Below are 26,892 nucleotides of genomic sequence, written 5' to 3' on the forward strand. Positions count from 1 at the left end.
AGTTCTGAACCTTAAGAGACACAATTTAAATTAACTTAGTGCAAAGGAACGTTCAATTTCAGTTTACAGCATAGCAGAAACTTCGCAGCTGCTGCCCAAAAGACAAACTAGCTGAAACAAGACAGGCATTCCTCCTCTGTAGAAACAGAATGTCATTTGGCAAATCACTATTCTGTGATTTGGAAGTCTTCTCTAACAATAAAAACCTTAAGAGAAGACTCTTGAGATCACCACTAATTAGAAAGACAATTCAAGACTGTAGGACTAATATGAATTTGCCAATGCTCCACGGTGAAGTATCATAGAAGCAATCACTTTAAAACCACTCACAGCAAGCACGAAAACGTTCCAATGGGCTTGCACTGCAACACCATGGACATTTTTACATTGAACATGTTTCAGAAAAAAGATTAGTTGTAAATAATTAACCAACAAAAATACCCACAACTCAGGCCAACAGTTTAATTAATTAGAGTTTATTCCAAAATCACTATTTCTTTTATTAACAGCAGTAGAATGTTTTTCAAGATCATCACTCATATCTTGAAACAAAAATTGGAAGTTATTACATATTCACTCCTGAAATACAGTGTCAAACTTTATTGGCCCTGAAAGTATACAAAAAAAGTCCTTATTTCCTTTGGGTGAACAGTTACTATACAGTTTTCTGAGGTCTCTGTGTTGTTGGAGAATCCTGTAAAACAAAAAAACGTTGGTAATTTATTAAAGAAGCAGTTTTACTCAAATATACATATTATTCTATCTCAACAGCTTTAACTCATCCCTTCCTTAAAAGCTAGTGTTTGAGCATATTCTCCTCCTTAAAGCTGTAAGTAGTATAGAGCCTAAGATGCACCCATTCATAATATTAATATATACAACAATTCATCTACTTTTCACACAGACTCATACAGAAAACGTGAAATAACTCCCCAGTCATGCACCTTTTCTTCATCATGAGTAAACAGCAAGCAAGTTCCTAGCTGCAGGTCAAGTAGAGCTCTAAACTCTCACCTAGCCCAGCCCAAAACCGCTGCAAGCTTTTTACAAGGCACATATATGGATGTAAGTGACAGTAAGGACAATGTCCAAGCAGCTAACTGGAATGTGAAATGAAATGAGGTCACCCACAGCATTTGAATTGAGTGTCAGCCCTAACCTGAATCATATCCACAGTCCTTTAAGCTGATTACAGTGGGGATTTTTAACTGCAGCTGTCCGTTTTTCTGCAACATAGGCCTAAGTTTAGATTAATACAACTCATCAGCATCTAACAAAAATCAATCCGTGTCACAAGCGTGAATTCATAAATTAGCCAATTCTATCTGGACAAAGATAAGCCCAGAAAGATTTCAAGCTTTTTAACACTTCTAGGCAAAACAAGCCATCAGAGAAATACAGCAGTCTAGTATTTGCAGGCAATCTTTACTACATGCTACTCCTTGCACGTTGTGCCAGATATCAGGTCTGTCATATAGAACAACAATACACTTTTAATCTTGCAATATTTTTATATTTTAATTAGACTATTCATCAAGCTTCAACAGTCAACAACAATACAGACACCAACCACCTCATTCCACCTACCTTTGCTTGGATATTGTGCAGTCTTCCATTTCCACCGCTTCAAAGTGTTTACATCCCAGGTGCCTGTGAGTGATCGCTCTTCCACTACCATCACTGAACCTAATCCCTTTAGCAAAGACTGTGAGTAAAGAAAACACAAGGAATCAAACCACAGTTTACTGAGAATAGCATCACACTCACTGGTCTAGTTCACAGTTAGACCAGAGTAGAACTTTTATCTCTAGCACTGACCTGTTAAGTAGAGCAGTAGAGACTGTAAAAGTCTGCTAGGTCATGCAACACAAGGGAAATTAGATTCACCAGGCTTCAAACTAAGAAGCTGAGGTGCTGAGAGCTTCCTCTGTGTTACACCAAAGTTCAGAGCCTACTAATCTCTCTGTTCAAGAGCTAAAACTCACACTGCACTTTTTTAGAGAATCCTACATCTTGTTCCCCATGTTTCTGTGATCACAATCAAAATTTCATATTTTAAAATAATAAACCCCTGCCATGTATTATAATCTACTTCTATATGAAAGATCAAATAAGCAAGAAACTAAAAATATACAGTACATGATGGAAGTGACCAAAGTTTCAACAACTCACAGAAAGAAACTATAGAGGAAAAAAAGTTTGTTTCCTTTAATCCTGTTCACATTTCATTAACTATAGGTACAACTTGCAATAACTAAAGACACAGCAAAACAGAACCTCACTCTCTGCAATGGTTAAGGTACTGCAGGAAGTGTTACACAACCAAGAGCTCAACAGAACCAGTCCTATCGATATTTATACAGATCTTCATGCTGTGCCTATGGCAACTTCACCTGAAGTAACGGCTTCTGTATTGCAAAGCTGAGTAAAAATAAGATCTGCTTCCTTCTGAGGTTAAAGTTATACTAGTATTTTTGTGTCCATCTTTTGTGGAGTCTGTATCACACAGGATGTTTCATTCCAGAACCAGTTCTCTCTGGAACAAAAACACAAGTGGTATTCTGTCTCAAGGGATTATATTTACCTTCAGATTTACCATCACAGGTTGAGACAGCACAGGATCCTCTCCAACTTCATACAAGTGCCTAATTCTTAGCAGGACACGACTGAAGTCTGCATCACCTTGCTTCTGTTTACCTTTAAGAGAAAACAAAATGCAAGCATTTTCTTACTTTAAAAATAAAACCAACTTTTAAACTTCTTTTTTATTTTTAAGCTTTGCGCTCTCATAATTTGAACTTAATTCCCATTTTTTAAAATTAGTAAGAGGACTAACATCAAGAAATATCCAGCTCCTACTGTTGACAGGAATGACAAACAGGCATGACAAATTCAAGCAGGAGAAATATTTTACTATTTGAGTAAGAGAAATCATACAGTACAATTAACTTTCTTGATAGAGGAACTTAAGACTTTGAATAAATAGAAGTACTAGCTACAGAAGATAGAAAGAAAAGAAAGCAGGTTTCTCTAAGTGTAACATCCAGCCACCATTTTCAAGGCACCTACCCATGTGGATGCTGCGAACCTGCTCTGCATGATTAGAGCTGTATCTCCACCCTGGAATGCTCAGAGTCTGGAGATGAAGATTAGGTGGGACAGTTACAGGTGAACTGTGGACTGAATTCTGCTGAAGTTGTCCAGGTAGCTTTGGTTTATCTCCTCCATGCAAAGTGAAACAAAGCAAACATCAAACATCCATCACACACACAGGCCTGGCTAGGGTACTGTGGAAGGGTAAAAAAATTTTTGCTTATTCTGCCAAAGGAGATGGAAAGCAGATGTTATCCTTTCTCCTCCAAGGCCTTCTGATATACAAAGCAGAAAAGCAGCATGATTTTAACCGCTGAAGAAGCGTATTAGAACTTTCCATAAAGCAAATTTCACTGCAGCTTGAAGTTGCTATTCCACTATCAAGCTTCAGTTTTAGTTAATAAGTCAAACAAATATTTTTAAAAGAATGACTCAAAAATGGTCATTAAGGACTCAGCATCCAGAAAGCTGATATATGGTGCATTAGCTACTTTGCACTAATTCCCTGTGTGGACATTTTATTCTCATTAGATGCTTTAAAATCTATTCACCTCTGAAAGTAGAGATAATTACATAACAAGAGAAACATTTCATACACTTGGACAACATCCATGTTTGAAATTAATGCAAAGCAATTAGCAGGCTCTAAATCTGCCTCCTAACTCAGTGTACACTAACTTTGCCACACAGGAGGCTTGAAGTCTGCATTTACAAACTCAACAGCATAAATCAGACCAACATAAATAAGCCATTCAGATACTAAAGATAGCAGAGGAGATGGAATGAGTTACCTGATAATGCTCCAAACATTACTATTGGCCTGTGTTCTAATGCCAGTCCACTTGTCCGATACAAAATATTGGTGACAGCCTTGGTTCCTAAAATAAGCCAAATCACAGGGTGAACCACTGAAGAGTCATTCAAAGTGAGATTGTAATTCAGGTCCCACTGAAGGTTGTTCCATAGTCTCCTGTGAAGCATCACCTGTATTGGGAACGTAAATGTCACAACAGTAATCAGCCGTCACGCTTTACTAACTAGTAGCCCTGAAATTATGCTCTCCTAGAAAAAAAATATTTTTATATGTTACCTCCACTTGTCCATTTCCTTGACTTGAGACACCATGAGCTCTTTCTGCAAGCAACATCAGCCTTGTGCTATCATCTTCAATGTAGGCAGTCTGGACCATAGGATAATAGTTCTGAAAACACACAGTAAATCATGTAGTGATAATAGTAACCTAGGTAACAATAATGGAGAACGAAGCTAAGATGCAACTGACTTTGGATTACACCTTTATGCCTACCCGAGCCACTGTGTTATTCACATATGCCTTGAATGGTCTTTTCTGAATCTGATATCCATTGTTGTCAGTGTAGAGTAGCTGCCTATTGTTCAAATTCGTGCTTGTTCTTAGAATGGCTTCACGATTTAATTCCAAAGGCCCAACGCTGTATTCTTGCTCTATCCTATGGCAAAGCAACTTCCCATTGTAGCCTTCTGGTACTGTATACATCCTGGTATACACTGCATATATGTAATCCTGAGAAGTAACATCACTATAAAAACCGGAGGAAAGATATTGAAAGTTTATGAAGTGCAGCACTTGATTGGTTATGTCAAGACTTGCAAGTCATTCATGATGTCATCCTACACATAGACAACTGTCTTGCCTGTTTTCTATACATTTCATGTACAATTATTTTTAATTTCAATTTAATTTTCAAATGCACAGATATTCAACTGGAGTAAGTGATACCCTACAATTTTTTTTAGTGTTGTAAGTGTAAACAGGACTTCATTTGATTAGAGAGGCTCTGTTTTTCTCAAAATTAACAATGTATTTTAAAATAATTATGACTCCCTAAGCAACACATTTAAGTTGTACAGAATACATGTATTTTTCAATTTGGACAACATTAATTTTGATGCAAAAATTCCACTGTTTTCCAAAGGTCCTTCTCAACTACAGTCCTTGTACAACGTCATGTAAAGCAAAAGGCTTCAATCAAAGAACCAGATTTAAAAGAGGGTGAAGGGTTTATAGACTGATATAATTTTAACACAGAAAAGTAGCTAGTTCATCAGGGGTCAGAGTGACCTTGTGCAGCATTCATTTCTCCTTTCTCTAATTCACTTGTAAGAAAGATATTCACAGTTATAAAAATGGACCATTATGTCCAAATTCCACCCATGTACGAAGATGTTAGCTGCAATTTTCATTGAATTGTATGGAACCACGATCCCAACAGAAGCTGCACTACAAAATGGAACCACAGGAGGTAACTCTGAACAATCTTCACCTCCTTCTCTGCGGCAATATGTGCTATTTAAAGGAGGTGCTTCCTCAGCACTACATTCAGCAGACGCATGCTAGTTCTTTTACCTAAACCCTAAACAGTACACAGAGCTCACTGTTTAGGAGTAACTATACAGAATTAATCTCATACGTATCTACAGAGAAATAAACACTCCAGTGAAATGAAGCTGTAATGGTGGTGTACCTGTAGAAATACTGCCGTATCTCTGTCATCAAGCTTCCAGAAACCACTTCCAATCCCACTGCTTTTGATACTGGAACTGCTGAAGCATTTGGGGCAAATAAATAGTTATCTGAAATGGGTCCTTTCATCACATCGCCATTCACATGGTACTCAAGGAACTCCTGGGTCAACTGGACAGTCTGGTTACTCGCCCTGTGAATCCACAGAAGAGGAAAAATTATATTACTTACAAACACATTTTGTACATAATAGATGCAAAGCTGAACTGCAACAGGAATGAGGCTGGGAACGTAAGAAAAAAAAATATCTGTTTCCTCAGAGTGGATAACTGATTTTATAAGATTTAGGAAATGAGGACAGCAGAGAATTAAAGAGCTTCACATTAAGACATCTGTTGGTGTGTAAATAAATGGAGTTTCTATGTAATTTTATACTTCCATAAAACAGAAACATCTTAAGACGGAAACAACATCTACATCACTTCATTGTTTTGATGTGAGAGTTGCTACAGGATCAAAACCCACCCATTGCACAAAAATTAGGTACCTTGCACCACATTAATGAATAATTAGATTCATTTAACTGACTTTGTAGCTAGGTAAATCAGCACGATACAAGTTTCCATAATTAACAGTGCTAACGAATATAATGGCAACAGGATAGCAAAATTTACACTCGCTCCGTACCTACTTTGTCTCCTCCTTTCACCTCTGAAGCTTACAGTTTAGCTACTCATGGCTCCACATCACAGTCTTTGGAAAGTCATATGAAGGCAATTTAAGATGTTACTGCCCACAACTACCTGCTCTGTTCCTCTTTTAGAGCCTTGTTGGCGAAACAGGAAAAATCACTTCATCTGGCATATAAATTTAAACTGCCAGCCATTTTAGCTAGTGTTAATACAGATACCTACAAATTGTAATGACTGAGGAGCAAAACACATCCAACTCTTTTCTACTACTCCTGTTGTGGGGCATTTCCAGTGCAGGGGCAGGACCCAGATGTTCTAACAGTTGCAGGTAAACTTTGTAAGGCTTCATAGTTGAAGATCCCAATTTTTTTAACCTTTCCTCCCATTCTAACCTGACACTTCAAAAAAAATTTCCCATCACCCCAAAGCAAACTTGCTGAAACTCAAACATTCTAGGCTTGCCTGAACACTTGTGAAAAAAGTGAATATCCCATTTCTCCTACATGCTGAATTCCAGCTCTTGTTGCCAGCCAGAACAGGATGGAGAAAAATGGAATTTGAGTTTAGATTTTTTCTTCCTCGTTATATCCCTTATTATATTCCTCATGGAATTTGGAAACAGGATCTGGAGACACTTTGAGAAAATACCTACTCCAGGGCTCTTAGTTAAGGCTGATCTATACATTTAAAGCTGATTTTAACGATACTGGACAACAAGTTCTTGCTCTAGGAGGCAGAATTATGAACATAAACGCAAAGGTGAAAGACATCTAGTAGTCACTAGGCGAATGTCAAAGGGATCACATCTCCCATCAGGATATAGCTGCCAGTCTGAATCCTGAGCAGGCAAAAAGCAGCGCAGCTCCACTGAAGTGGAAGGAATTAGGCCAACTCACATCAGCCCAGAAAGACAATCTACAAACCCCAAATCTCACCTAGATCTTGATTGTTCTTCCATTTTATCTGCCTGATTAAATGGAATTTCCTTAGTTAAATGTCTCCTTTCAAAAAGTTTTGTAGTTTTCTACCACAGAAAGAATCATATAGGACTTGCAAAACACTACTGATTAGTAAGAGAAAGCTCTTGCTTTATCACTTAAGGCTCGTTGTGTAGCTATAGTGTATATACTTATTTATTTTTAATACAAATACACATTCATAACCCTCTTTAATCCTAAAGTACAATGAGATTTTGCTGGTCTACTAGTTAATACAGTGATATGTCATCTTAGACCGACTGCATGGTTAAACAGGGCAACAACATTACAGAAATACTACGGAATCACACCTATACTAGTGTTGATGTTTCCTGTAGAAAGCAGGACATGTGAACTGGAGATAAAAATAATTGTAAAGAATGTAAACAACATTTTGGTAGTTAAATCTCAGAATTAAGGCACATGATACAATCCTTGGACTTATTTTTACAAAGGGTTTTACAGAATTTGAAACATTATTAAAAACAAGCAGGCAATCTCACCTCTCTGTAATGCTGTACATCAGATTTGTGTTTTGGTCAAATAAGACCCGGTAGCAGTTGTTAACCACAGGAAGCAACTGTCGACTTTGCTCATCTGCACGAGTTACGTCTTTTCGCTTGTACTTGGCTGATCTTCCAATAAACGCAGATTGCTTACCATTCAAGGGTTTAATGCTGTATTTTCTGTAGCTCAGACCACTTATTGCAACTAGAATATACAGGTCATAGGTAGAATGGGACTTTGCTGAGCTTTGAACCTGTATGTTAACATACGCAACAATGCTCCATTACAGAAAATTATCAAGGCAACTATCTACATGTGTTGCAAGCCTTAAACTACAAAAATTAACTACTACTTTAAAAATAGGTTTCTAAACATGCCATTCTTATAATTCTCGATTATAATGTAGATCAGTGCTGCTTTTAATTAGGAGTTTGGTGAACTTGGATTAGGCTTAGCCTTTCTAGTGAGGAAAACAGGGTCACTAAGCAAATTACAAAGTTAGATCTTATTTTAATGTGAACATGGAATCGTAGATCTTGATTTAAGGTCACATTGCAAAATGTCTATATGAGCAGAAATAATCACAAATTAAACTAATCAAAGGACAGAAAAGAGAGTGAAACATAAGGGATATGACTAGTGCAAGTATGAGAAAACTTCTGGCAAGAGGAGGAAGCACCCAGATGTGCCTTCACCTTAACGAAGGCACATGGAGACAGAGGTAGAAGCATGTGGCATAATTTTGAACAGTAAACAGAACACCACTGTTATTTAACATCAAAATATCTTAAACATCAGTTTTTAATCATCTTTCAATTACATGTATCCTGCCCATTAATGTTACGTAATTTAGTACTACTTTTGGTTTGAGGCAAGAAAATGGGACTAGATAATACTGTACACATTACATGGACAAAGCAGTTAGTTATGAGTAACCAGAAATTAAAGCAAGTTGTCTGGACCTTCACACTGTGGACTGGCATACATGCAGTTACTTACACCACAGACCTCCTAACCTTAGTGGTATTAACAGGGCCTACTTCCCCTCTCTCCCTTCACTATATGACTCACGCATGCGGTGCAAGAGGCGGTAGAGCACTTGCCAAGCCTCAGCACCTCTCAGTCACATACTCGCACCAGGATTCTCAGCTAAAGATTTCTTTGTCTCAAAAAGGAGCATGTGATAAGGATGCACTTTTGAGCAGTACATACTGGAAGAAAAAGACCCAAATCACCTTCTCATTACTGCTAAAGAGATTTCATTTAGCCTCAGGTGACTATCCGCATGCATATATGGGCAACTTCTAGCAAAAGAGAGTACAGACCAATTCCAGAACAGAGAATTTTGTCTTTTTAAAATAAAGAATCACAGTTTGACTTTAGGGCATCCCAAATCCTGAAATAAATGCTTTAAATACATGTCAGTCTCCTCCTTGTATCTTACAAGGCTAAAGTATTCAGACAGTGGGACTTCTGCGAGGTAAGTGGCTGACAGGTAAGCATGACCATGTGCTAACGCAAGAAACTGATGGCTTCCAGATAAAGGCAGTATGGTCTTATGCCATCGTCATGTATACATACAGCAACAGGAAAGAGCTGTTGTGTATCACTACCCGACTACAACATGCCTTGATGCATGGTGATAGCCATAAGCCGCAGATAACAGAAACTCTGTCTAGCTGGCAGAACTTGCTGGGCTATCTGGTATTTCAGGGACAGAGGGGATCATCTGGAATTGTGTCACGCCTCTTCAGGCCTTATGTGCAGGAGGCATTGCAACAGGTTTATCAAGCCATTGATGATGATGCACTCTCTACAGCAAATGATCCTGAGAAAGGCTAGAGCTAGCTTTCCATTGAGGTCACTTTCTTCCCTCCCAGGGAACAGCTGGCCTTGTCTCGGAGCTTAGTTATGACAGAATGAGTCGTCACATGGCAGCTGACTGTCACCAGTTTCTTTTGGACTTGTTAAGTAAGACCTACATTTCTTAAATCTCTACTCATCCCGAAGACAATCTGCCAATTGTACAAACAGGACTGTCAATTGTAGGGCAGGGCTTCAACCAAAAAGGCTTTATTGGAAACAATGTTTTTTATAGAAAGAAAAGCAAGATAAGAAGCGCGTCAGGTCACACACAGCATGCATGCAAAGGACAAACCAAACACACCAGGAAGAGTAGGAAGGTCTTTTAGACATTAAAAAACCAACACTCTAGTTAAGAGAACAAGTAAAAAAAAAAAAAAAAAAAAAAAATTCACTTGAAGGAGAACTAGGAAAATCCAATTAGAACTAATACTTGCTTTCACTGTAATACTATATATTACCACACTTTTGACAGGAGGTAGGATCAAGTCAGTGAAAACTGACAAGTGAAAGAAAAGCAACAGAAAGAAACAAAGTTGAAGTACCTGTGCTGGTACAGAATGTCCCAGTTCATCATATACACTCATCGCCAAGTGGCTGACAGAAACCATGACAAAGGTAGTGATGTTCCATGCCAGTGGATTATAGACAACAACATATTGGTCCACATCTGCAGCACCTTTGTGCACGCAAACAAACAAAGCTATCGGTCACTAAAACTATGTATTTTTAAAATGTGATATTAAAAAGTATTTCAGAGATCTGTCTAGGTACAACCATCTTACAAGATTTTAACATAAAACCCTGCAGTAAAACTTCATGATTGAAAAAAGGAAAACATTTTATACTACTTTATAAAACCTCTTCTGCTTTATTCTTCTATTCTTTATCCAATAAAAAGAGACCATGTATTCAGAAAATGACACCTGAGTTCAATGTAAATGCATTTAGTGAAAATAATCAGCTTACCACAACTCATTGTCATGCAGTATTAACTTTATCAGAGTTATACAGAAGATCAAACGAGAAGTCTAATCTAAAAACAACCCTGTAAAAAACCAAATCAGTCTGTTGTGCAGCCCACGGCACCGCTTACATTTGACAGTTTAAAAAGTTTCCAAAGTAAAGATAAAAGGAAATGTACAGTCTTTAGACTAGACTCCTTAAAAATGCTTTTACTTTTTTTACACAAGCTGGCAGTACACTATAGCAAGAATATTTCTTAACTGTGACTGTGCTTCTTACCCTGCATTCTTATGTTGCACAGTAAGGTTAGTTTAGTAATTACCCCAATCAGCACCTCTTACTCCTCTCTGTTTTACAGTTGAGGTCTGAATCTGGGAGCCAGGTCTAATATATGCAGTGGTGTATGGTTCTGCCTAATACCAGTTCAAAGGTCCTGGTTTCAGATGCTTGAGACCCGAGAGCTCATGAATTCATCTGAGTTTGCCTCACGGCTAGCAGGTCTCATAAGGCAAACTGGATTTTCCAATTGGAGTTCACAGAATTTAGGTGGTACATAGTATGATGATTGTTTTGGAGGAAAACCTTTAATTCAAAATCATTTCATTCAAAACATTTGGAGGAAAACTTTCACAAGCTAGCCTGAAAATTGGAAAAGCTGTATTAAAAACTACCTGGTATTCCTGAGTCTTTAATGTAAACAGAAGAATAAACCTCTCCGTTCTTCTTTGCATAGTTCATGTCAAAGATTATGGAAGCCATTAGCTTCTTTACGTTGAACATTCCATACATCAAATTATTCATGTACATGTCCTTCACCTTGGGAGACTCTGTGCCTGTTATACCATCGTGGTGCTGGACCTTACATTTAAGCGTAGTTTGAAAGGTTACAATGCAACAGGATGACAAGTTCAGGTTTGCATTTGTATTAACATGGTTCACTAATCTTCAAATATTCCAAATTGCTATATATAGAATGAAACGGTTAAAGACAAGATGCACAGAGATTTCCCTCTATACATAATTCTCTTCTAATATTTAGAAATTACTACAGTTACATACTGAGAGGAAAAAAAATACAAGTTACCAAAAACAAGAATGCAGCAAAAATACTGTAACAAGACAGGTTTTTCATTTCCTACTAAGATCTGGTCAATAACTTAGCTGACAAAATATTTATTACTAGTAAAAGCACCGAGGCCTGTAAGCTGTTAATGGTATGGGACTGATCACTTAGCTGCTGAACTTCGAAGAAACAAATCTGTTCTTCCTCTCCTAACTTGCAGAAGTAGAGATTATCAGCAGTTTTCAGTTAGTCCAGCTTTTGCTTGTTTATTTTTAAAAACCATTTTGTAAATAATAAAAATAACATTAAGAGAAAGAATTTCATATGCAAAGTCTGAAACCACATACTCTTTCACCGGCTGAAGAAAACATTTGTCAGTAACTATGTCCTGAAGGCATGGCTAAGGGTCTCAAGTCATGTTTCAAGAGAGTTTTTTGAAAAATTGCTTTATTATTACTTATGACTTTCAAAAGGGGAAAGTTGTTTCTAAAAACATAAAAGCAACCTCGAGACACTCCAGCTGAAATGCTTAAGCAAAGTTGTGCCTTTGGGCAATAAACATTTTCATTCAAATTAAAAAAATAAATCAATCTTTACCTCTGAGACTGCCCATCTAAGGCTCTGAAGTTGCTTTAAGGCCCTACATTTGCAAACAGAACCTGCTGGATGTTTCCGGACATACTGTGTGAAAATGGACTCTCCGGCATAAAGCAGTGAACTTGCTCTCCTTGTGATTCCTTTTAACGTGCTCCGAGAAGTATAAAACCCAGTCCATGCTTGAAATGGCTCTGTTAAGAGTTGAACAGATCCAATACATGTCAAAATACCATTTCAGTTATTAGTTATTTGTTATTTATTAGACTACTACTGTATAGGTTCTTACATGAAATCTGCTGTGGGTTTACACATCAGCCATCAAATGCAATATTCATAAGCCCTACAAAGAAACACAGCCATAATAGCGCACTTTGGAAAACTACAATCTTTCCTACAGGCCTAGTAACATGAGTGTTGATACAAAGCTGTTAGTAACTAAGTTAACCTGCGTTTGCAGAAATTTCTTCTTTCTGGATCTGTACAGATCTTTAAAGTTTTAAAAGTTTCACTGAAGCATATTTTATTACTTATTAACAAAATGGATTATAATCCTTGGTTACTGCTTGATACAAGATTTCTATATTTCTCGTGTTCAAAGGGATTTATCTTAAATTTCATTTCCTCAAAATGGAGTAGAAAAAGTGATGGGATAACATGACTCCAAACTACTGCAGCACTTCAAACTACATCAAAAGATGCCCTCAAGCGGTCAGTGGAAAGTATTTCAACAGTTAATTTGTGCTAATATATTCCAGAAATAGGAAAACAAATACTTGTTTTTAAAACCTCCAAACCTCTACTTAGTCTGGAGGTTTTTTTTGTTTCTTTGTTTTGTGGGGAATTAATTTTTTTTAAATAAACCACTGACAAATAGCTTTCCCAGAGAGAAGTTGCAGAAAGTGCTTTCTAAAGTGCATATATGCAACCATAACATCTGCTATCAGCCTAGGATCAAAGGCAACAATTAGAAAATGGGATCTGTTGCTCAAAAACTCCAGGACAAATTCTTTTTGGCCTGAAAAATGCTAGAAGTTTGAACAGAATGAATTCCATTTCACTTTTCAAGGTTACAAGCAGAAGAGTCACGCATGTACACTAGCATAGTACAATGAATGTAGCATAGAAAAAGGAAATACTTATCTGGGACTTAAAACTTGAGTTTCCAAGGCACATGTCAGAAGTGACACTGAGTCCAATAAGTGACTCATAATAAAATGGCATAGAAAGAATGAGAGAGGATTAATCATCAAGAAGCAAAACAGTATGTGGGAGAAAGTGCACTCAAATCTATACTGCAATTGCCTAGGCACAGTAAGCCATTTGGGGAAGAAATTGCATCTATGTGTGGGCACCCACCTGGAACACTGAAGGTGCTGCTATTATGCAAGCTAATAGCAATTGACTACTGCCTGTATATTATGCCAAAAGATACATGTAAGAGCCCAGATGCAAAAGGATATTAGCAGTTAGAACTGGCAATACATTTATCAGCAAGTTGTTAGATATGACATGATCCCTAGAGGGAGGGGAGTGAGTCAGGGAACAGTCCATGCAATGATTCACAGGAAGCAATGGTTATTTTCATTCATTGAAAAGTTAACAGACATATTACAGAATAGTCTGAGATATACATCCACTGTGCCAAAAAATGTGATGAAGTAGTGGTAGCTACAGTTATATAGAAAGATATTTTAATGATACCAATGATATTTTAATGATAATTCAGGCAATGAAACAAATTAATGAGTGTCTAAACTGAGGAGTTAGCTGTGCCTTCTCTCTGCATACTTAGATACGAGGTCTAAAAGGGTAAATTTACTGGGGAAAAGGATTAAAGGGATATTGAGTATGGCATGCCTTCTTTCATATGTTCCCAGTACTTTTCAGCTGTGCTTGAAAAGCCGAGGTAGTGCAGCACATAAGAAGCAAGCAACCAACAAGCAGCTGCAGTGAATTTGTGTCACATCATACTATGAAATTTCAGAAATACAGGCAATATTTTTACTTTTTGAGACTTTAGCTATAATACATTTTTTTTCCCCCTAGAACTTAAAACTGTTTTCTTTAATGAAAAAGACAAGATTTTATCTTACAGGAGACTTCAGGGGTTCATCTACATCAGTGTTTTGTTGCGGTCAGGAACATGCTTTCAAAGTGAACCTACCAGCCACCCTTACCTAGTATGCTTTGCTATATATAAAAGATTGGTTTTGGAGCTCACAAACTGGATTCCTGACAGTATGCAACAAGCATTAATGGGCACTCAGTCCATATGACCAGACTATATCCAGTTTTTCTGGAATTACGTAAAGTGTGGATATCAAATCCTCAGCAGCAACTGTTTCACTTTGACCACTCCTATTCCACAGTACTAACAAAGAAGCACCCTAAGAGCTTTCAGATTGCCTCCGTCACCTGCCTCGCTTCTCCTTCAGACATTCATAGATTACTCCATGTCACGTTTCCCATCTCTGCTCTAATCCATGCATAATCCATTTCTTTTAAACAGTAATAATGGGACATCGTTCTATTTGGCCGTGCATCCATCTGTTTCTAGGTATCTTTCAGTTTATCAGTTTCCTTTCAGTTCCCTGGATCTTAGAGCACTGGGTCCTTACTACAGCTCATTTTTGGGGAGGAAGAGGAGGAGGAGAGACATAACATGCACATCTAATACTGCAGAATATCTGGGAATTACAGAATTACAGAATACAGGTTATTAGTGCATGCTAATGTTTGAAAGGCAGAGAAAAGAATGATTTCCAAGTTAAATGTCCAAACATGAAACAAATAGTCAAAATCTGTATTTGAAGCAGAACGGGTCCTAGGATCTCTGCTTTAGAGAGTTCAGACAGGACCCCTCCAAAGTCAGGAGCACTTTCTTGTGCTGGTATACCTCTGTGAAGAACCTTTGCTGTCACTGCCATCTGCTAACTAGTTTGCAGTGTGTTACACACTTTGCAGTCTTTTTTTCCTTTGTCCACCCGCTGAAATATCCTACTGAATTTCAGCCAAGTGGCTCAGGCCTACAAGTTTATCTCACTGCTCACTGTTTTCACTGTGACAGAAACTGATCAGTGCAGTATCTATTTGTTTCTTCAGGTCATTAAAAAAAACGTGGATGACATTACACACTTATGAATACACCTTGTGCTTAGCTCTCCTTTGCACTCTATTGTTATTCAGAGATAACAAAACAAAGACTTCAAGTTAGATTTCTTGCCAAGTTTGCCTATTTCTATACTCTTTCATTCATGGTCTCTTCCTACACCCATTGCTTCCAACGGTCCCGAAGAAATATTCCAACACTGCCCTACCATCTTTCTTATACCACTAAGTTGGGATCAACTTGTCTATTTGATGACATCTGGTAGTGTAAATAAACGTTATAAGGAGAAGGTGTTTTTCCTCTTTATTTCTTATTTTCTCAATTTCCCTTTATTATAATTTTAAATACATACATTTGAGGCAGACATTATGCAGTTGCGATAATTACCTGTTGAGTATGGAAGAAAGTCTTGAGAGTCCCGAATTTCCCATGTAAGATTTCTGCTATAAACCGCTCGGAAGTAGTCACCAACAGTGGCATACTGTACAGTCACTCCAAAGTCACCAGAATGCTTGTTAATGTAATCCAACAACAGGTCCATGTTGGAGTACTGAACAGATGCATTGAAGAACTGTTTGTCACACCCCTGAAATTCCAAAAACAGAACAGCCAAATGATTTTGGGTCATGTAATTTAGAAGCATCTTTTTTAACACTAGTCTATGTTAAAGTGGTGTTTCTTTTGATCTTGACTACCCACATAGAAGTTACTTGTTACAAAAATGTCAAGAGTGGGTACGGTTACTCGCACAGATCAGCTGATAACTAATCAGCATTACAGATAGGGAGAAGTGTGTTGACACACTATATTATGAAAGAGCATGAAATTTTGTGGTAGCAATTGGAAAATGCACGCATACATGCCTGGAAAGATGACCTTTGTCTCTTTTCAGATGGCATTTTTCCTACTTAGCAGAAAAATAAGGACGTTCTTATTTTCTGCTCTTAAGAATGCTTGCAGCTTTAGGAAGTGCTGAGGACATGGTGTGAAACAAAACAACCTGGACAGAGATCCCTGTAGTACCACTGTCACACAGTAGACTATAGTACTTCTGATGCTCATCCAAATACTAAAGAGAGGTGACACAGTGTGTATTAAAGCCTCTTTCTTTTTGAGCATGCTTGCACAACTCCTGGCTTCCGTTGAAGGTGTCTCATCCTAGACTGTTTGCACATACAAACGTTTAAAAAAGGCCATAACCAAGCACAACTTTGTTCAACTACAATAGCTGAACAGGAAAATGAGAGAGTTACTCAGCCATAGCATCATATGTATTCTTCAGTTATCCATATTATAGCATAGGCATTGATCTGAAGCACAGTAACCTTCTCCGTATAAAAAGGCCAACATTGACACCAGCTTAATGCATCCTCATCTCCATATCTTTCTGCTTGAGATAGAAAACATTGCACTAGAAGTCAACACTTTTTTTAATTAAAGGAAAAAAATAATCTAAGTACTCCAAAGTATTTGTAATCATGAAAAAATAGCTAAGCTTAGCTATAGAGGTACAGAATCATAGTACATCTATTTCTCTCTACTTCTTTACATAGCACTATGAATGAGGAACAAACTTTCATTACTTTGTTTAAAGCTCATTATCACAAGCACACAAATCAGGAAGTCAGAGAGCAAAATTTTCTTAGGTTACTGCAAAACTGCAGGTTTGGATCAAGATGTTTGGAATTTATTCATATTATTCAAAACTCCCTCCCTATTCCAGCATAACTTTCACTACAGCACTACTACAGAGTATTATATCCTACTTCTCTTACCCTCTAAAGAAACCCTCAATATAAGCAACAGTGTCACAAAGGAGAAAAACAAATCTGTGACTTAAAGCTGCATCAGTCAGAAAACACTTGTCCTCCCTAAATTTTTGTCTCTTTGCAACAACAGATATTGTGGTGAAAGAGCCACCTTAAGAACACACATCATCCTTTAATGTTGTAATTATGAGACCTACAGCATCCATCAAAATTAAAAACAGAATATAGATTCAGTTTAGGCAAAGCTATTCTTTCCTAACGACTTAAAAATAGCAAGAGCGTATCAGTGCTATGTGTACATGTAGGATGTAATTAACACAGCACATTGCTGAAAAAAGTGTTTGGATGACCAAGTTGGGATATGCTTATGTTTCTAACTAAAATACAGAGACTGTATAAGAAAATGATTACACATCAGTTAGAAAAGACCTTGTCTGCCTAACGTGTAATAGATTTTCTTGTCATGCTATCATTTTTGTTAACATAGAGTTATGTTGTGCTAAGCAGTTATGTAAAGAGATCATTTAAATAGACAAACAAGGACAGAAAAAAAGGAAGCAAATTGCAATATATAGTTTCACAAGAGGTTATCTTTACAATTTTGTCACATTTCTTTCTATACAAAGTAGGGTGGAAGACTTGGTAGACAGCCGGCAGACTGTACAAGGAAGTTCTAGTTTTTAAAAGTCATTACTAATCAGACATTTGGACCCCACTTATCAGAAAAACACTCTACTGTCACGTGGTTTGTACCTGCAGTTTTGTAGTACATACTGTAACAAAGTACCATCTACCTACTGTCCATACTGTAGGTGTACTTGGCATTTCTAAAGCAAATGCTGGTCATGCACTTACCCATGGCCACAAAACATCACTTGTTCGGAACCAGGCTGCTCTCTCCTTAAGGTTTGCCACCATGGTTTGTGCATACAGATGGATGTTAGTATCTGTAACAGGGAGACTCATGTTTGGATAAACACCATCTTTTGGTGGATCTGGGAAAACTGCAATTCCATTCCAATAAAATCCTGATCTAAGTAGAAGGAAAAAGCAATAGGCTATAAACAGGATTTATTCAACTGGGAAAAACACATCAAAAGGAGCTGGGATAAAATGCAGACACACAGAGAATAAGAAGCAAAAAAAATTCAGTTTATATTCATTGCTAGTATTTATGTTTTAGTGTTTATTTGGGAGTGGAGGTACAGGGAAGGTTGTCCAATTTTCTTTTTGCACTGTGCAGCTTTCCAGGTCCCTGATGTTTGCTGGCATAGAACAAACAAATCATAGGACAAAACAGCTAGCTTTGTAACAATGAGGATGTTCCCCCAAGTAGACTTTGTTTACAAAAGAGTATTTTACTGGATAAGCCAGTGAGCAAAATGAAATTTTCAAAATCTTTTGGACTTCTTCACAAAGTAAACGGAAAATTTTAGTCACTTTAGTTTATATACAGATAATATACACAAACTCAGCTCAATATAATGCTGAAAACCTCCCATAGAAAATCAATTAGCAATAGCCAAGTCCATCCTGAGCTTCCAGGAGTTTTTAAATCTTGACTTTCCAGGCAGAGAAACAAAAACCCAGTCCTGCTTTGGACATTTTCTGTTTATAGCAACTGATTTGTTTCACATTTTTATTCTATATTTTTTTGATAAGGACTGACATGATACATATATATGCAGACCAAAGCTGTACCTGTGTTCCAAGCCTCCTGGTGCTAGAAAACATTATTTTTAAAGTCTGTCAATACTGTGAAGTATTTTTAAGGCCTGTCAGTAGTAAGTGTCACTTTTGAGCATTCAATTGTTAGGTATTGAGCCAACTTCATGTATTATAGTGGGTAGTTGGGCGTGCTTAATAATCCTGACTCAGATCTACAGAGTCTAGACATCTCCTTGACCTACTGTAGGTCAGGAGAAAGCAGTAGAATACTGTTGAAAGAAAACAGTCAAAGAAAATGCTTAAACTCCAACAATGTAAACTCTCAGAAGTGATCAATATTTCTGTCTATTTGGGAAATCTTCACACCTGTTTGAAAAAGGTATTTGCGATGGGGTACAGTAGCTGTACTGATCCATAACATGGGTGAAGATCTCCTGTCTTTCAGATAAGGAAGGAGAGCCCTGCCATACAAACTGAAGCTTCTGGAAAAGAAAAAAAGGTAAGAAACTGTTACTCTTGATAACAAGCATCATGAATATCTGAAGAATTCAGAGTGCCCATCTTCCCTTCCACCACCTGTAATACTTTAAGTGCCTTTACTTAAGACTAGCCAATAGTACCCCAAGCAAGGTCACACACTACATATGGGAGGCTATAGCGTTGCCTTTTTCTAGTCAAATTGATGGAGGAGAAGAGCCAGCACACTGCAAGCATACCGCTACGATCCAGATGTAAGCCTAGCTTATCACAGGCATTACACCTCACTTGTTTCAGTGGAAGTTGAACACCCATAAGCTAGGAAAGATCCAGATGTAGTCTGGATTGCACTGTAGTCAGTGGGAATCAATGTTAATCAACTGAAACAGAATTTTTACAGTTTTGGAAGCCTCCAGACTGTGAAGTGCCAGAAAAAAAAAGTTAGATTGGAAAAGATTGTCAAAAGCTCATAAAAAATTTTAGCAGAAAGGAAATATTGCAATTCACTGCAAACATAAGTTGGTAGGTCCTAGCTTCACCAAATTCAACAAGAATTCTGCTGTCTTCTTCAGAGATGCTTGAGTTTCACACAATATTCATAAAAACTGCCTAATGCCCAGCTCATATTAGTGAAAGCCCCTTATTTTAACACAATTTAGTGTAAAACTGATGACAGATCAGGATTCAACATTGTGATATGAAAAGAAAAATATTTACTGTGCATAGGAGAAGAAAAATATTTACTGTGCGAGAGAAGGCAGAACATGAAACAAAAACTGAATTCAGCAAACATATGATTAGCTGCCACTAATTAACTGACCTAGTATTAACAATTTTACAGGCACAAGTAAATGTTCCAAGTATGACAACCACTGTGCCCAGACATACACATTATACTTTAAAACAGCCTATATAAAACCCAACATATCTAAGATTTTCTCAGGGGAAGCTGAAACCCATTCTAGATGCCTCCAGTTCCAACACTCCTAATTCAATGCCCACTTAGCCTTGTCCAGCTGCCCACATTTTGTGTCTTCTTCAGGCTAGACTATATTTTACCATTACTACATGCAACCAGCATGTCACTTTTAGAGAAGAAAAACCTACATTTTCTTGCACAGATCAGAGAGATGCTTATCTTAATGTCATGGTTGAGACTACCGTAAGTAGAGCTGGCAATGGGTTTCATTCCTAAGAGTATTTTTACCTTGTTTTTCTGCATGTCAGCCTTCAGATCATAGTCAATCCGAGAAATAAGATGAGCATTAAAACCAGCCAGAGCAAAAAGAGTTGGTGTTGTAGCTGAAGCTCCAAAAGGATCAACGTGCCAAGAAAACTGAGGCCTGATCCCAAAAGTTTCATACAAAAATCCATGGCCTTCTGCAAAGCAAAATTCATTTGCGTTAGGAACACTTTTATAAGTTCATTTTATAAATTTAATAGGCATATATTATTACAGATAAGCACTTAAAGGATAGCTCTTTGTTGCTGTTTTCTAAAGCATTTACAGTTTCAGGAATTTAATGATTCACAGCAGAAAGTTTCCTACTGACAATATTTATTTTGCTATGCCAAGTACAACTTATTAACATCACAAAAGATGAATAACAAAAAGAAATTATGATTGGAGACAGGCCTGGGAAAAAGTACTTAGATACAGATTAGGTTAACGCTAATAGCCAGGTTGGAGTCTGCATTCAAACAAGAAGCTAGGGTTTAGTTTGTGTTTGTTCAAATCATACCACCCGTTCTCAGAAAATTTCAGTCTCATATCAATGACAAAGGGACAGGGAAACCATCCAGTAAACAAAATTAGTATGAGTATGATCCTCAATTGTAAAATAAGAAAAAAGCCAAAGGTTAATAGCGATCTTGATACAAGATGTTATTTACAACCAACGTTACTAATTTTGTATTGAAATAAGTTTCAAAAAAAGAAACCCCCAAACTAGAAAGATCAGACAATAGAATAAACTCAGATAGAAAGTAAAACAACCAGCAAGGCAGCAGATTTTATACAGAACTCCAGTATATCGCACTAGGATCCTCATTATAAAAAAAAGAAAAAAAAAAAAAAGAAAAATTGCAGATCTTAATTTCACAGTTCTGGAATTGTGCTCAGAACTATTTGAAAATACAACCATATCTTCCCCATTTTGAATGCACTCCATTCCAAATTTTAATATCACATTTGAATATCTGAGGTTGCAAGGCATTCTCTTTTCACTTTATCTTTCCTATGGTTAATGTCTTCTCTAGTGAAAATATTCACAAACAATGTGTTTATTTTAACTCTTCTGACTGAAGCACATTTTAAGCAGAGCTTGCTAGGCTCTTCCAAAACACAGCTGGCTGGACAGACAGCAGAAGACACGAAATGTAGACCCCAAATATCTGCATGGCTTTGTCTTCTCAAGATGAACTCTACACACAACACAAGGACACGTTCTTTTGTTTGTACGTACTCATATTTAAACTGAGCAGAGTGCTTTCATGAAAAATAAATGGGAATTTAAAAATATATTAGTATTTTTGTTCATGCTGAATAAATTACCAAACTTGCATTTTCTTTTTTTTTTAAAAAAATTTATACACAGAATGAAAAATTAAATTAGAAATAATGGGTTTTGCAGCTAACGCCAATAAAAGAAAAATCTGTATTTGCATTTAACAAAAGGACTCTTCAGTCAATATTCATATTTTCTTTGGAGAAGTCCAGGGTTCAGTGTCCTAAACCCATATAACAACCTTTAAACACAGGACTCAGATGAGAAAAAAGGAGATAATGTTCACCCCCTCTCCTCCTCTTGGCCAGAGTATGAGGTGGCGACTCACTGAGATGCAAAAGCAGTTGTTATCCCTGCACTGCTGATAAACGCCGATAAGCAAGAACAAGGCTTGTGGTGCTGCGCAGTCAGATTCAGCAAATGTTAAAGGAGTTTTCTGACCCTTTACTCTCCCATGTAGAAAGCTGCCCAGAATGTAGCCCTGAAATGGGCAGGGTTTATACCAGCCATGACAGACAGCTGGTGCTAATGCATCTCTTCCCACCCCAAAAAAGCATGCTATACCCTTATGGCATGTTATAGGCATCTATAGCACAGGGCATGATTTATCCTGTTTCTTTCTTCACTAACCAGATGGAGATAAACCTAAATACTAAAAGATTCTTTAAACCATTAGATGGAGAGGTGTAACATAAAAACAGCGGGAAGCAGAAGCAAGAATATTAAAATGGGAAATAGTGCAACTCTTGGAAATAGGCACCTATTTCTAACAGAAGCTGATGATCATGATTACAAATAGGGGTTTGCTCACCAAGCAAGTCTTTCAACTAAGTTCAGGTGACCTCAGTGACATTCTATGGCCCCTGTTCTGCAGAAGACTTTGCCTAAACAATACAGCCTCCCCACACTCTGCATTGCTACCAGGTGTTTTCTTCCAGAGTGTTTCATACCCTCAGTTTCACCATAACTATCTTCCCAGGAGCTTAAGCTCTCAAACACACACACACACAAAAGGCCTCTGCTCCAAAGGAGTTTATAACTGGCATTGATTAAACTCTAAGCCAGTTTTTGGTAACCTTTCTGCTTACTGTAGAACTGCTGTGTTTGTTTTTTTTTTAAAGCAAAGATTTCTATACAGATAACCCACCAGCAAGTAAAAAATAATCATTTTTTCAAGTGTAAGAAAATAATAGCAATCTTGGAGTGGAGAAATGAAAAACAAACAAAACCCCCAAGGTCATAACTGAAAAATAAAAGTTAAATGCAAATATGCATACCTGTCAACTGTAAAATTTGATCATCAATTAGTGTCACAGCTTCATCATGCATCACTTGCCCTCCAATGACAAATTCCAATCGTCCCTCCTGAAGCAACTGATGGACCTATAATATTGAAATTATGACATAGAACTTAAACATCATTTCAGACTTAGCCAAAAAGGCTGCAAATTCATTTCAGATCTCAGCACATTACCTAGACACAACACTTGTCAAGAAGGCATCCAAGACAAAAGTGGGATAAAAGGTTGTCTGTACTGAGTGTTATCAAAATAAGAAGGGGGAAAAAAGCATACTAATGTGCTGCATAGTGCATTGATTTATGCAGCTTACACTGAAACCTAGTAGCAGGCACAAAGCATGCACTGCCAGGTAGACCCTGACCTTCTAGTGTTTCTCAGCAGGGCTGTTACCATACCTTTACACAATCTAAACACCAGACTTCTCCCCATAGACTGCACTGGCAGCAGCCTAGGATCCTCCCTCAAGCCAACTAAAGCTGGAGGATTAAAACAGAAGATACAAGTGCTTCTCCCAAAGTCTTCCTCCTTCTGCATCTGTCTTGGCTTAGGGAAGGCACCTGGTGGCTGGATGAGAGCGCAACATGCAACCCCATGCAAGCAGCAATGGCCAGGCTCCCAGGTTTTCCTTTAGCCTACTACCTCTGTAACAGTTTAGAGACAGAGATCTCTGGGATCCAGGAGGGAGACAGTGTCTGCCATCACACCATGGCCACAAGCATATCCCTTTTACTCTGTATGCATCTGCTTTGCCTTCAGAGCATGGACATGTTGCCCAACTTGTGAAAGACAAAATACTTTATTAAGAAATATTTATACCACATATAGCAGGTTTGCCTGCCTGATAAACCCACTGCTAACCTTCACTTCTCGTCTCTTTTTCCTAGTTTAAAACCTGTCAATATATTATGGTCTGTTCAACTGTTCAAGGTTTTTCTGGGTTTTGTTTTTGTTTTGTTTTAAATTTCAGCCACTAGAAACAACATGTATGTTGACAAGTACAACTTTCAGCAAATGTGCTGGATGAAGTGGGTGGCATTGTTTGGAGGGAGGGAGTAATAGTCTGTGTCCCCTTCTAGAAGTGTCAGGGAGTCTTCTGTTTTTATTATAGTTACTTCACTACCTAGAACTTCAAAGATACCTCAAACTTCCAACAAAGAAAGTTTATATAAATACGTATTTTAATCTCCATCCTTTTTTTTTTTAATCTGTCATGTAGGATGCCAGTTCCAGAGCTATTATGTTTATTTCCCCAGGAACCCTCAGTGTCTGCTCAGATACAATGCCAGATTGTCAATTTTGATTATAATCACTTCTCTCATTCACAATGTTGTGAAAATGCTTCAGGGCTCAGCATTCCTAAATTAGTTCCAGCTGACTGTGGTGACTGATTAGCATGCTGGCAGACCAGATAACTGGTATCTGGTGTCAGCACAGAACTCGTCCTGACCTACACGAAAAGCATCTGTGGCAATTATTCCCCATTTGGATGGATGTCCAAAGGATACCTCTGATCCAAACTTTGGGCTATGGAAACTTTTTTTAATTTAAGTTTTGTGGAACCACTGAGAGGTTGAAAACACAAGAAAAATAATTCAAGTAATTTAAATAATATGCAACCCTAGGAAAAAATAGGAATCAGTATCTCTAATGACAAGCACTTTTGCTGACCAGAACCGGGCAAAAGGAAGGAGGAACAGAGGAAACAGAGGCAGCAGTACTACAAGCAGTAGGCTACTACTGTCTTTACATCAACTGACTCCTACAAACCAGACAGAAGTGGCTACACATCTTTTTTTCCCCTAGTTAAAACACTCAGGCATCAAGCCAGGGCAAGGCGACAAGAATGGTTCACACAAGAAAATACTGTGGAAATAATATGCACTGAGAACTAAGGGGTTCATATCTGGCTGAATACTGCTGCAATACATTTCACTCCTGCATGTTTCTCTTGTCTGAAATGTAAAATCAGCTTCAGTACCCAGGCCGTATCTTTTACTAGTTTTTAATGCTATCGCTCTAATCCAAAGCAGACATTCCAAAAAGAAACTAGAATTAAATTCTGTATTCCAAGTTAGCCACTAAATTAAGAAAAAAAAAAGGGGAAAATTAAAACCAGAGAGCCTGTACTACAGAAAATCATTAATGCTAGAGTTCAAGTGAAAAAAGCAGGACAGTAACCAGAGTGACCTAATTTCAAGGCCCCATATTTGCAACATGCTAATCTTAAAAACATGTCATTTATCAGCAAGCCTCATAGCTCTTAAATATTATAGATTCAATGTTTGACATACAGGTTTAAGAGGAATTTGTTTTTAATAATTTTAATTTTCAGAGAAGCAACTATAAAATAACTAGAGAATGGAATAAAAATGCGTAAAAGCAACAGTTACCAGTAATTAGGCTAAGAAATTAAAGGCTAAATCACATGTACTAGCTTTGCACTACTGAGGTCAAATGCAATACACATTTACTCTTCTGGATTCCACATAATAGCAAGAACAGATACTAGAAACACAGGCCTTTATATTTGGGTTATAGCATCATAACATACTTGAAGTAAGTTCAACTTACCTTAAAAAGTTACCGTACTCTTCTGCCCCTGCACAGAGTAGTTCCTATGCTATTTTCTTTAATTCCGCCCCCCCAACTTACAGTACAGTTTTCTAACTAAAAACAGACAAGAAAATTGTCCTGCAACAGGCAAGTACGGGCAAAATGCCCACAAAAAAACAGTGAACTGCCTATACAGAGGAAAATATCTCATGCAAAAATAAGCTGCACACAGGTTATAAGCTGTTATTTAAATACTTAACACTACAGAAGATTCAGAATTTAGTGAAGAACTAGGTTAAAAAAAAAACCCAGACAATAGGGGTCTTTTTTACATGACGCTTTAAACATTTAGCAGTTTAAACAAACTGAAATGTAAAGTATTGCAAGTAATATGCTACTGTTGGCTGGACTCTGGTAACAAAAGAGACCATGGAGTTCTGAGTGAGTACCTATGGGAAGCTGCATCTGTATACCCTCTGGTTTTAAGGTCCAAAACTTAAACATCTTGCAGTGCAATGGAACACATGACCAGCTGCTGGGCCATCAGCCCAGTCTTTGATTTCAGCATGTTTGTTTCATGCCAGAGGAAAGAAGAAGTGACAAATAAAACTTCACAATGTCTTCACCAGGAAAAAAACATTGCCGTTGAATCTACAGTCACCTCTTTGCTGCATTATCCTTGTTTACAAATGGCAGGTTTTTGAGCAGTACATAACTGGAAAGAAAAAAAGTTCCTTCTTGTGAGCAGTGTTAGGCTTCAGATGTTTAACAGATATTGGTGCAGCCTCTTTCAGAATCACCCACATCTTATACTAGCATGCCCCCAAATAAGTAAGTCACCGATGAAACAAGAACTGTAAAGTGTAAAGAGTCTTAAGTGTAAAGGTTACTACCTCCTACCACTCTAATCTACAGCTGGGGTTTTAACCTCTTGCAACTGCCTTTAGAGTTACATTCCTTTCATAAGGAGTACCAGATTCAGAGACAGCTTACATAAGACCTGGGTAAAAAGCTTACAGTGAAGCACTTTGCCCTTCGTTGTCCCCTGAAAAGAGCATGGCTTCTTTGTTAGCAGGAACCATGGCTCTAGTACAACTTACCTGCTGCTTGTACACATCTGTAGCTACCGCATCCCACCAGAGTCGAAAGAATTCCTGCTCCACAGCAATAAATTTGCGCTGCTTTCCTTTCATTAGCTCTTCTACAACAGATGTGTAGACATTTGCTGCATAAGCGTGCATACTTTC

At 37.6% G+C, this 26,892-nt stretch overlaps 1 protein-coding gene across 1 annotated transcript; it reads right to left on the bottom strand.

Moving 5' to 3' along the window:
* Positions 1 to 460: 460 nt before the first annotated feature.
* On the bottom strand, positions 461 to 26,892 carry MAN2B2 (mannosidase, alpha, class 2B, member 2). Its single transcript, XM_009696027.1, has 18 exons — positions 26,746 to 26,892; positions 23,069 to 23,174; positions 20,492 to 20,664; positions 19,174 to 19,289; positions 17,995 to 18,172; positions 15,758 to 15,956; positions 12,262 to 12,452; positions 11,273 to 11,459; positions 10,181 to 10,314; positions 7,769 to 8,025; positions 5,598 to 5,789; positions 4,400 to 4,652; positions 4,184 to 4,294; positions 3,885 to 4,077; positions 3,070 to 3,222; positions 2,585 to 2,697; positions 1,588 to 1,705; positions 461 to 694 (listed from the first exon to the last, which is right to left on the bottom strand). The coding sequence occupies exons 1-18, from the start codon at positions 26,884 to 26,886 to the stop codon at positions 600 to 602; spliced, it is 2,910 nt and encodes a 969-aa protein (XP_009694329.1). The 5' UTR covers positions 26,887 to 26,892; the 3' UTR covers positions 461 to 599.

The sequence above is a fragment of the Cariama cristata genome, unplaced genomic scaffold (genome assembly GCF_000690535.1).
Source record: "Cariama cristata isolate BGI_N322 unplaced genomic scaffold, ASM69053v1 scaffold13952, whole genome shotgun sequence".
Taxonomy (NCBI): Eukaryota; Metazoa; Chordata; class Aves; order Cariamiformes; family Cariamidae; genus Cariama; species Cariama cristata.

What these genes read in the sequence shown, in the direction of transcription:
- MAN2B2 (XM_009696027.1), bottom strand. Translation starts at nt 26,886, where the DNA reads ATGCACGCTTATGCAGCAAATGTCTACACATCTGTTGTAGAAGAGCTA. An exon ending in CAGATGTGTACAAGCAGCAG is followed by an intron (nt 23,175 to 26,745) that starts GTAAGTTGTACT and finishes TCAATATTATAG; the next exon opens with GTCCATCAGTTGCTTCAGGA. An exon ending in TTAGATGGGCAGTCTCAGAG is followed by an intron (nt 11,460 to 12,261) that starts GTAAAGATTGAT and finishes CTTAAATGTAAG; the next exon opens with GTCCAGCACCACGATGGTAT.